Genomic DNA, 12,344 nt, shown 5'->3' on the forward strand with positions numbered 1-12,344 from the left:
GAAGGGGAATATGGTGATAGAACCATGTCGTCCAAGGAAATGCACTTGTGGTGTCAAAGCTCGATACGAGATAGTGCCCTTCGAACTCGGTGTGGGGTACTAATGCGAGCATGTGGTTGGCAATGACATGGTTAGTTTTATGCATATTATCTTTATTTTCTGTTTCGATATGCTATGTTGGTTGTACCATGTTAATGGAAGTTGATATGAATTTGTTTTGGGGGATAGAGTACGCGGAGATGTTCATGGGAGGCGTACCTTGATAAAGAGGAGGTGGATCATGAGATTGCATGGCACAATAAGCGTCATCCGATGGTGCTGTCAAGCTATCTGGAGAACTGTAAAAAGACAACTCATATTTTTTACCTGTGTCATGTATCCCAAACACATGAGGAGAGTCATGGAGGGTCAAGAGGCAGCGACCAAGGCAGTGCAAATGGGGACAATGAATGTTCTTGTTGCTAATTTGCCTATGCTTGTCCCGGACGATGACGAGGATGATGAGTTGGTCTATGATGGGGCGGACAATTAGCATGAGGTGTTAGTTCGATTGGTATATGGTTAGTGTGTTGTAGTAACGTTACTATGTTATGAACTTCATGTGTAAGCATCGTCGATTGTACCATGTGAACCAAGCAATGCTGCAAGTTCGATCATTGTTAGATGTAGTGCAAATGCATTAGCAAGCAAATCCTTTATGATGGGCCAAATATATTTTTTCCCCGAGACAATGATGGGCCAAATACTACCACGATAACCTAGCCTATGTTTTACGTAAAAGACTAAAAAATATGGTATTTCATTTTCTTTAACCAATTTTTATTGTTTGATGCTCGTAAGAGTCAAAAAATGCCTTTTAAAAATTTCTCCAACTTTGACAAAATGTTGCCATTGCTTGGTTTGACATTAAAATGTTATCGAGGTTTCATTTTATTAGGCTTGAGTTGATGAGGCAAAATATGTCGAAACTTAGGCATATATTTTGTTACCCTGATTTTGATATCGCAATTTTTTCAGCTCATTATTGCCAAAGTTTTGGCAAATATTGTGTCACACCATGGGCATCGCAATTGCAGGGGCTCACTGGGGTCGAGGTGGGAGGGAAAGGGCTGGCATGACGCCTTGTTGCGTCACACCAAGCTCCTTGGTGTGACTAACGCTAGTGCCATGCCAATCCTTTTATATTTGCAGGGACTCATTGGGATCAAGGTGGGAGGAAAAGGGCCGGCGTGACACCTTGATGTGTTCCACTAAGTTAGTTGGCTTGACTAAAGCTGGTGTTGTGCCAGTCCATTTCTACTTGTAGGGGCGCACTAGCAACGATGAACTGAGGGGAGACCGGTGTGACGCTGTGTTGGGTCACGCCAGGGAGATTGGCGTGACTAAAGAGACTATCACGCCACTACATTTGTCATGACAAGCATGTATGCTGCCTCGAAGGCTGTATGCCTTGTTACTTCAAGAGTATTGTCGTGACTGTGTTTCCAGTCACGCCATTAAGTTTGGCGTGACAAACCACAGCTAGGCAGTGCAGAGCAGAGCAGGGCAAATGTATCGGCACATCGATACACAAATTCAATCTAGCAGAGACATATAATTCACATATACCAAAATTGTACACTCGGTCCATTTCTTTTATCGAGGGTTGTAGCAATTGTTGGAAATGCATTTGATATCCTTTCATAAATAATCGAAATGCAATTCCATAGTAGCACACATTGTCATTTGACAGCAAAGTTATATGGTTCGAAACAACATTCGGCTTAATACATATAATCCACACAAAGGCATCAAGGTAGTCCACACACGACGATACCACAAGCAACACAAGCAACATGACGAGACTAACGTGTCCACACAAGGTAGTCTACAAATGACATTATTCAAGCACTGAACACATTGAAATTAACTCAGACCTGTGGTGTGTATGGCTTCTTCTTTCTCCGTTCACCGCCCGGGTTGGTCAGTAGGACATTGGCACTCCCAATATTAGCCCTGTCACGTTGACGCAGCGGCTGTTGCAAAGGTTGTGTCAGTGGAGAAGCGCCTGCAAACTGTGAGCTCCCAATCTCATCAGCCCTATAGGATGGGTCATCACCTTGCGAGCTGTCTTCCTCACTCTCGAAGGGTCCCTCGCATGGAGCCTTACCTTTCCCACGTGCAGCTGTTCCCAAAGAGGTAGAGGCAGTCCTTGAGATAGTGCGCAACAACGTGCACACAACACTACCACTGTGACTACCATTGCGGGCCCGAACACCATAGTGCACAAGTGTCTGCTGCATCGAAGCTATCGTGTATCTAGTAGTTGGCTAGGAAGAAGTACCACCTGGTGCTAGTGCTGCATCCAGCGTTGTCGTGCAGCTCATCATCTACGCCAGGCGACAGCACTTCCTACGAACCCTCTGCCGTGAAGTTGGTGAAAATGTCAGAGTGTATTCGAATACTCAACAAAATGTGGGAAATGTAGAAAAATGGTTAATACATGAACTATTACCTCCACGAAGGTGCGGAGGTGGCTGACCTCCTCCTCGGAACCCTATGGGACTAGCAGCGCTTGTCCAGCCTCATTTGCAAGGCGTCCGAGCTACTGGTGTTGCAAACACGATGCAATACATTATGTACGGTATGAACCATGAGTCAATACAATGTACCTATCACGAATTACAGGTACTATATAATTGTGAAGTGGGGCACGCTCAGGCTGTCGACCATGGCAACTAATCTGATTGTACTCATCTACCAGGTCGTTCTCATCATTAGAGTCATGCAAATCTTCTGCTTGAACCGCAACTCGAGATGGCTTGATTGTCAACCTGGAGTTGTTGTGCAGCCATCTCAAGTAGTCATGGTAGGGCCCACCTTGCACTATAGTTTGGGCCCGACTAGCCCACTACAGCAAGTAGGTGTTGTGGATGTCCCACCGATCTCTTACACCCCCCTGCTTCCTCCTGTCAATCCTACAATACGGCAAAATCAAAAAGAAATGTAACAATGCAGGAATGAATCATGGAAGCATTGCCACAAATTAGGTTGACAATTATATTTACTCACTTGTGAAAGGTCACCAGCATGGAGGCCGTGTCTGGAGGCGTACGCTGCAACCTCCCAAACTGCCTCATTGCATGGTTCGACAGATGGATTTCAACAATAAAGAAACAAATAAGTGGCAGAACAGAATGCTAATACTCCATGTCCAGTGTGCATAAAGGGCTAAGTCACATGCCAAGGATCTCTTGCCAGTCATATGGCTCCCACATCACCTGAAAATGAAAAACGTATAACAACAATGTCAACTGACATGTGAAAGTATTTCAACCAAAAATACCCATCCATTTGTACTCAAGTGGCTTTGCATGATGCAGTCGAGCTCATTGGTGTAGAAGAGGTACTGCCTGCCTGAGTTGCTAGTCATGGCCTTGACGTTTTTTTCAAAGGAAAGCAACGGTCCGCATCAAGACCTCATCCTCAAACTCCTAAACCTACAGTTAAAATACAACATATAAAATAAATGGCATAAATAATAATCTAAGCAGAAATAACAATGCAAGCAGAAAAATGCATACCCTAGGATGGAATCGGTCGGGTCTACCAATAGGCAACCGCTCCCACATCCACACCTGCAGCAGGTACGCGCATCCCCCAAGGTTGCCATGGTCCCCACTACGCCTGCATGCCAAGGTGTAAATTGAAATTGTTATTTACACATGCATGTTACTTAGCAATTATATGTAGCAGTTACAGACAAATCATACCTCACTGTTGTTGACCATTAGGTGTGCTCAGTGATCCATGTTGTAGTACGTCTCAAGGAGCGGGTAATCAGGGTGCGCTATCACCCTGCAATATGAATTGTCACATAGTCGTTAGATAATGAAAAAAACAACATAATTGCCAACATATATAAAAAACTTCGACATGGAACAAAATACAATATTGAATAGTTCACCTCTACCAAACAACGATTTACCCCTTCTAGAATCCTCCTTTTTCCTATGAATTGGCTGATTCTTTGGGTCCTTCTTGTGTTGTGGAGCAACTATTTTAATAGGCACCTCATCAAAGTCGCCACCTTCGTACATGTCATCACCATAACCATTATTGCAATCATCCATCTCATTTTGAAGACATTTTATCTTTTCTCTCCCTGATTTTTATTTCAATAGACCACAATCTAGCACATATTCATCACCATTGTAATCAGGTCATTACGAAGAATCAAGTAAAGGCTCCAAGGTGGACTCCCAAGTCTTCAGAGCCATTCTCTTAGAATACATTAGGGTCATATAGTCGGGAGATGTGTGGTCCACTCTTCTCATTCGGCATGCTGTGATAACATGAGAACACGGGACATGCAGCAATTGCGGGGTCCTGCACGTGCACTTCGCTGTAGTTAAGTCTACTCTACAGATCCTACTGCCAAAGCTCTCACCCCTAACACTAGTTTGAAGTGCGGATGTAACGCTGTAAACATAGCTCTTTGGATCAAAGAGGTATGCCTCTTGGGTAGCAGATATTTCCCCCTGCTTTGTGAGATGCTTAGTGATAGCTTTTTCCAACACCTCACCAGTATCAAGTCCACTACGTGCTTTCTTATACCGATCGATAAAATAGAAGTTGCATTTGTAGAAGGTGTACTCCATGATGGTAGATACTGGTATTGCACGGATGCCTTTAATGACATTGTTGAATACCTCCGAGATATTTATGGTCATTGTTTCATACCTACAACCACCCTCAACATACTCTAGCACCCATTTGCACTTATTAGCCATTTCGCTCTTCAACCACTCTGTCGCAAGCTCGCTCAAGACCTTCTCCAATTCTATAAGCTTTTTATTGAACTGTTTCTCCTCTTTAACTTTGCAAAGTATCTCCAGTTTCTTTATTACCTCCTTGCTCTTCTGTCTTCTCCAAAAGTTTGCAGCAAAATGACGTATGCACCACCGGTGCATAAGAGGAGGGTAACCCTCCATTTGTTCTGTATGTGCATTAAGGAGACCCTGGTGCCGATCCGATATCATACAGGCTTGGCGCACTGCTCCAATTACGTGATGGCAAACTAGGTACAAGAACCAATACCAACTAATGTTCCTCTCTCCCTCTGTCAATGCAAATGCTAGGGTGACCAACTGATCCTCTGCATCAATACCAAAAGCAATCATTAGTGCACCCTTGTATTTTCCCATTAAGAAAGTGGCATCAACGCTAATCACGGGCTGACAATGCTTGAAGGCCTACACGTATTGAGGAAAGTACCAAAACACACGCTGCATGATGGGATTCATGACACCACTATCGCTGCCCATCATGCCACCAGATGAAATGAACCACTTAGTCCTAGGGTTCAAATGTGAAAATTGCATCCAAGATTCTAGATACCCTCGCGTATGCCTCATTCCAATCTCCCCATAGTAATTCCATGGCGTGTTGCTTCGCCCTCCATGTCTTGTCATACAACACGCGATAATTGCAAACCCAACTATAGACTCAATTAGAGATGTCACAGTAGTATCCGGATCTGCCCAAACGATAGAGGTGATGCGCCTACCAAGGTACCTCATTGTGCATTGGAGTGCACTTGTTCGGGCCTCGCTGACTCGCAAGTGTGAGGTTGTCGAACATTTGTGGCCTTCCATCGTCGGCTATCGCTTGGAATAAGATGGACCCATACACCCCATCCACAACCTCTCTGGTATTTGATAGTGTACCTCTCCTTCGCATAAGAATGAATCACATCATACAGCCTGTGGTGCCACACTGAGTAGTCCCTGAACTAGAACTTTACTTCCTCAAGACTATCAAATATCATCCCCTTCTTAATAAACTCCTTCTCATTGTCTTGTTCCTCCTCCATATACATTAAGCCATTATCACAAAGAGCATTCTTAGTCAATAAAATGTCCGCGTAGCCGGCACCTTGGGCACATCTACATGTACAACCTTTGGTGTCCTCATCTACTGCTCCATGTAAATTCCATCCCACCAAACCTCCTCCTCATCCTCGCCCGCTTCTCCTTCCACCTCAGCACCCACGTGTTGTTACTAAACACCATATGCATGTTCCACTTCTTCTACCTCATCCTCACTGTTTGACGAAAAGATTGGTGTATCCTCGATATTTCCTTGGGCCTCCGCATCCTCAAAAAAATCATCGCTGAACTCGTTACATACCATAGCCAAATTAAAGTTATTGCAACCACTGGGAGCTACCTCCTGAACAGAGGCATGAGGTACCTCCGAAACAGTAATATCGGCGAGTTCGAAGACAATGGCAACCTCTGGGATAATGGCAGGAATTTTCTTAGTCAAATGCTCAACAGGCTTCACTTCCTGGCTAATACTGCCCATCACATCTTGAACCGATGGCATCAGGCTTCCTCCGAAACCCACATCAACTACCAACACCGCGCAATAAACTTATGAACCATTCACACAATCGTTGTACAGCTTCTAATCATTCTACAATGCCAACTCTATAACAATATAGTGAGCCCTACCACCCCGGCCGGCATCAAACCTTCCATGTACGGTTACACTACATATATCTACATTCATAACTGACCTAACCCGAGTAACAATTTCATCGAAGCAAGGAGGGTCCCCAAATTTCAATACTTGCTCCATCATCTTATCAAACTCCCCATTTGCATTAACCGTGCCACCACAAAACATACAAACAATCTGATCTATCTACACAAACCATCCAAACATTACACGTCTACAAAAATATCATCGCTATAACACAGGCAAATCCTACACATTATTATCCAATTCAATCCCTATGCCTCATCATTTCATCCCAACAATTCAAAATACTCATATATAGATAAAGAGAATATGCATTGCTAATATACATTAAGCCTAACCATATATGATTTGATTTCCTACGCTCAAATAATTTCATGCAACAAATTCCACACGATACACATGTGTAACTATACATACATAGCACGATATATTACATCCGATCTAACTCGAAACATACAAATTTCATAGATCAACATCAAAATAATCTTAACCCTACCTACCCTAGAACTACAAATGCAAGCCAAAAACTCCAAAAAAAAACTTGGAGGGAATGGAGGAGCTACCTTCCTACGACACATTCCCACAAAATCCCCTTCGAATCGAGCCTGATTGGTGGAGAATTGGGAGTCAAAGCCGCCACTGGAGAGGGAAGCGTTGCCTATGCTCGCGCGCTGCTGGTGGGGGAAGAGGAACTGTGGGAGAGAAGGGCCAGGGCAACCCTCTGTATGCAGCCGATTCACACCAAAAGGATTGGCGTGACAGGCGGTCGCACCAACCCCCATGGTGTGACTCAGGCATGCCACATCGGCGACGCATGGCACGGTGCTGGGGCGACTGCCAGCGTGGCTCCTTGGTCAGGCGTGACCAAAGGGGCTACTTCTTAAAATTTTAGATAGCTAAAAAAATTCTGCCAGGAGGTCAGGAACCTCGTGATGGCGGGCACCGCGTGACACTGGATGAGAAAATTACAAGAACAATGCAAGGGTTGAGATCCCAAGAAACTTGAGGGGGACTGAGAATATGTTGGCTCCAGAGCTTCGCCATCATCACGCTAACTACCACCCTCAACCTCCATTGAGCATCGCCACAACAATCTGCTAAGGGGGTTGTGGACTGCCGCCATCGGCTCTACCTCCATCGAGCATCACCACATTCACTACGCTTTCGTCCATTGCCGCGTGGCTTCAGATGGCCCTACCTCTGCCAAGCCTCATCGCAATTAGTGCTGAGGGGGTCACGAACTGCAACCCTCAGCTTTACCCTTGTCGAACATCGCCACATCAACTACACCTCCAACAATTGTCACGCGGCTCCAGACGACCCTACCTCCGTCGAGCCTCACCGCAGTTAGCGTTAAGGGGGTCACGGACTGCCTTCCTCAGCCTCGCCATCAACTTCATCTCTGACCATCACTGCATGGCTTTGGAACAGCCCTGACTTGTCGAGACTCGCCGTAGCTATCACTGAGGGGGTCATGTACTGTCTCCCTTAGCCTCGTCATCGACTTTGTCTCCAGCCACAGTCGCGTTGCTCCGGATGGCACTGCCTCCGTCGAGCCTCGTTGTGGCAACCCACCGAGGGGGTCGCAGACTACCTCCCTTGACTCTACCTCCGTTGAGCATCGCCATGTAAACTATGCCTCTGGCCATTACCCCGCAGCTCCGGATGGCACTGCCTCCGTTGAGCCTCGCTGGATAGCCTGAGGGGCTCACGAACCGCCTCCCTCGGCTTCGACATCGACTTTGTCTCCAGCCACAATCGCTGTGCTTCGAACGGCAACGCTTCGGTCGATCCTCTCCACAGGTACTCACCGAGGGGGTTGCGGACTTCTGCCCTCGGCTCTACCTTCATCGAGCATCACCACATTGACTTTGTCTCCGTCCATTGCCGAGCGGCTCTAGACGGCCCTATCTCCATCGAGCCTCGCCACTGCTAGCACTGAGGGGGTCACGGACTGCCTCCCTCGGCCTCACCATCGACTTTGTCTCCGGCTACAGCCGTTGTGCTCCGAAGGGCACTACCTTCATCAAGCCTCGCCATGGCTACCCGTCGAGGGGGTCGCAGACCGTCTCCCTTGGCTCCACCTATGTTGAGCATCACCACATCGACTTTGTCTCCGGCCATCGTCATGCAACTCCAGACGGCCCTGCCTCCATCGAGCTTCACCATCGATTTTGTCTCCAGCCACAGCCGCTATGCTCCAGACAACACCGCCTCCGTTGATCCTCACCATGGCTACACGTCGAGGGGGTCGCGGATTGCCTCCCTCGGCTCCACCTTCATCGAGCATCGCCATGTCGACTACGCCTTCGGCCATCGTCGCGTGGCTTCGGACGGCCCTGCCTCCACCGAGCCTCACTGCGGCTAGCGCTGAGGAGGTCGTGGACTGCCTCCCTCGGCCTCGCCATCAACTTTGTCTCTAGCCACTACCGCGGGGCTCCAAACCACACCGTCGGCATCAAGCCTCGATGTTGACTACACCTCCGGCCATTGCCCGCGCAGCTCTCGACGGCCCTGCCTCTGTCTAGCCTCGCCATGGCTAACATTGAGGGGGTCGCGGATTACCTCCCTCAGCCTCGCCATTGACTTCGTCTCCGGTCACTACCACGGGGCTCCGGACCACACCATCTGCGTTGAGCGAGCAAAGCTGTTGTGGTCGGAGACAAGGTCGATGGAGAGGCTGAGGGAGGCAGTTTGTGACCCCTTCAACTCTAACCGCAGTGAGGCTCGACGGAGGCAGGGCCGTCCGAAGCCGCGCAGCCATGGCCAGAGGCGTAGTCAAGCCACACTGTCCCTCGGCCTTGACGTTGACTACGCCTCTGGCCATCACCACGCGGCTTTGGACGGTCCTGCCTCCGTCGAGGCTCACCGCGGCTAGCGTTGACAGGGTCACGGACTACCTCTCTCGGCCTCGCTATCGACTTTGTCTCCGACCACAACTGTTTTGCTCCAGATGACACCACCTCCGTCAAGCCTCGCCGTGGCTACCCGCTGAGGGGGTCGCGCACCACCTCCCTCGGCTCCACCTCTATCGAGCATTGCCACGTCGACTATGCCTCTGGCCATCACCACGCGGCTCTAGATGACCCTCCCTCCGTTGAGCATCGCCATGCCGACTATGCCTTTGGCCATCATCGCACGGCTCCAGTTGGCCCTAAGGGGGTCATGGACTGTCTCCCTCGACCTCGCCATCGACTTTGTCTTCGGCCACCGCCACAGAGCTCCATACGACCCTGCCTCCATCAAGCCTCGACGCGGCTACCCGCTGAAGGAGTCACAACTGCCTCCCTGAGCCTCGCCATTGACTTCGCCTCTAGCCCTCTACCTGCTAAAAAGCTAATGTAAGGTAGATTGTAGATTGTGATAGAAAATGGAGTTAAAATTTAAAAAGCGAATTATATAATCTAACTATTTGTTTTAGCTTTAAATTTTTAAATAGCTTTTCAGAACCCATAGCTAAAAATAAACCGGCCCTAAGGGAGAGTATTGAATTTCTAAAGAAAAAGGACATGTATTCCTTCTTCTTGGTATGAGTTGTTTTATCTACTCCTACTCCCTGGTTATTCATTGCAATAAAGAAAGAAGTCTTCACCAGATTGTTCTTTTGTTCTACTTTAGCTTTGGACTGTATTAGAGAGTTAGAGAGGAAGAGCTATTTACCACCGATAATGTTATTCAACACAGAACACCAGATGGCATCAATTTGTTTTTGTAAAATAAGACAGTAGCCGCCATTACTTAGTCATCGTGTGAACGAGTAACAAAACTCTTCACGCACCTCAGCAAACGATTAATGGAGGCGCAAGGTGAAGAACAAAAGAGATGACTTTTTACATGCAGCCTACACACAGTTTCTTTCTTTTTCCGGGGTAAGAACACATCCCGCCTCATGGCGACGTCAATTCTGTAATCACCACCCGAGTAGAATAACGCGAGTGCAGTCTGGATGGCTCCCACGTTGTCATGGCCACGTGACGACCGATCCAGTCCACCACTTGCACCAGCTCACATCAATCAACCAATCAATCGCTAGCCTGCCTTTGCTTTTAGTCAACGTACGCGCCGCAGACCTTCCTGATCTCCCCGTTGTCGCCCGTGAGCACCTCGATTCTGCCCATGTTGGTCATGGCGGTCGCGTAGTCGGCGAAGTACTCGTCCAGCGACGCCGCGGTCGCCATCCGCGCCACGTACTCCCTGGTCCACTGGTCGTCCAGGAGCGCCTGATCGGAGACGAAGAGGCTCGTGTTGCTGTACACGTCCCGGTAGTAATCCAGGTCGAAGGTGTAGGGGCTCCCGGGGTCCATCTCCACCAGCGTCTTGTCATCGGGGACGCCGGCCTCGCACGCCTGCCTCAGGTCCGCCGCGTACGTCTTGTTCAGCGACGGGTCCTGCACCCCCTTCCCGCTGTAGTTGTACAGCCGGTCCCCCGCGAACGTGGAGCACTGCGCCTTCCCTATCGTGTGGCTTCCTGCAAATTGAGCACAATTCCATGAATCAAGCAATAAGTTAAGGGCATCTCTAGTTTTGCTTGCACTTAAAGAAGTTAGTTCACTCCTTAGTGTTAATTACCTGATAGGACGACGAGGTCCTTCCAGCCCAAGCTCTTGACGCTGAAGTAGGTCTTGAGGTCGACAATGTTGGTGCTGGGGGGCGGGAGGTCGTTGTTGGTGTCGAAGTCTGACGACGCCTTGCCGTCCCGGCGTCCGGTCTCTACCGCGTACCGCGGCCCATTGCTCTGGAAGAAGGAAGCCACTTGTCAAAGTTGGTCGGAGGAAAACAATAATGGACATCACGGCGATCGAACTCACTCACGAATGCATTTCACTGACGCGGAAGGGACGCTTACCAGGTGCACGGCGTCCCGGGCCGCCATGACGATGATGTCCGCGCACGACACGGTGAGCGGGCACACCTCCTCCAGCTTGGCCTTGATCCGCTCGACCTCGTCGTAGCCGCGGAGGCTGTAGCTCGGGATGGCGTCCCTCTCACCCTTCCCGTTCCGCGAGATGAGCATGATCGATCCGTCGCACCCCTGCGCACCACGCACGCATCAAGAAATCCTCAGCACAAACACGTACGTACGGCAACGCACCCAACTCGTGTTTCGTGCACGCGACGGGGAATGAAGAGCGCGCGGAAGCAAAAGGCAACGTACCCTGACGAAGCAGTCGTGGAACATGAACCGCAGCAGCGCCGGCGCGAGGGTCTTGTCCTTCTCGACGATTGCCCGCATCTCGGCGAGCACCAGGTCCTCCGCCTGCGGGCACGACTCGTTGTAGAACCCGACCGCGAGCCCGGCGTTCGCGCTTGCCGGCAGCACGCTCGCGACGACCATCAGCAGCCTCACGAGGAGGCGGCCCAATGCCATCCGGAAGTCGTCGGTGTTGCTTAGGACTCAAGAACGCGGCTCAAGAAACGCTGAAACCATCTCGCGCCGGGAACTCGATGGAGAAGGCGAAGAATTGGACGCCGATCGAGCTGGCTATAACTGGACTTTAAAATTGCCTGCATACGACACCTCTCGCGAATAAATCCCCGGGCGCAAGAATAAAGAAACGACGAGAAGTCTTCGCTGAGAGCGAGCCCACGGTCCACTGGTAGGTAGGTCGGCCCTCGCTTTCGGGGAGCTCAGAATACATACGCGACTTGGTTAAAAACCTACGCTGTCAACCAAAGGCTAGCTAGGAATCGAGAGCTGGAGGCCACGCGGAAAAGCGGGAGGAATAAGCGCAACGGAACAAAGCTTGCCGCTTCACACGGGATAGAGTGTTCGACAGAAGGCGCGGGCAGGTACACGGAGGGGCGGCGGTGACGGG

The 12,344-nt window shown here is 49.3% G+C and overlaps 1 protein-coding gene across 1 annotated transcript; it reads right to left on the reverse strand.

Annotated features, from left to right (window-relative positions):
* Positions 1–10,183: 10,183 nt before the first annotated feature.
* Positions 10,184–12,138, reverse strand: LOC133922239 (peroxidase 1-like). Its single transcript, XM_062367480.1, has 4 exons — positions 11,684–12,138; positions 11,375–11,560; positions 11,098–11,263; positions 10,184–10,996 (listed from the first exon to the last, which is right to left on the reverse strand). Exons 1-4 carry the CDS (start codon positions 11,894–11,896, stop codon positions 10,575–10,577), a joined length of 987 nt encoding a protein of 328 aa, XP_062223464.1. The 5' UTR covers positions 11,897–12,138; the 3' UTR covers positions 10,184–10,574.
* Positions 12,139–12,344: the final 206 nt, after the last annotated feature.

Source organism: Phragmites australis, chromosome 1, assembly GCF_958298935.1.
Source record: "Phragmites australis chromosome 1, lpPhrAust1.1, whole genome shotgun sequence".
NCBI classification, from domain to species: Eukaryota; Viridiplantae; Streptophyta; class Magnoliopsida; order Poales; family Poaceae; genus Phragmites; species Phragmites australis.

Excerpts from the sequence above, each read along its gene's own strand:
- LOC133922239 (XM_062367480.1), bottom strand. The coding sequence starts at position 11,896 with ATGGCATTGGGCCGCCTCCTCGTGAGGCTGCTGATGGTCGTCGCGAGC. Across the intron at positions 11,264-11,374 it reads CCCGGGACGCCGTGCACCTG|AGCAATGGGCCGCGGTACGC; the intron begins GTAAGCGTCCCT and ends TCCTTCTTCCAG. Across the intron at positions 10,997-11,097 it reads GGACCTCGTCGTCCTATCAG|GAAGCCACACGATAGGGAAG; the intron begins GTAATTAACACT and ends CTCAATTTGCAG.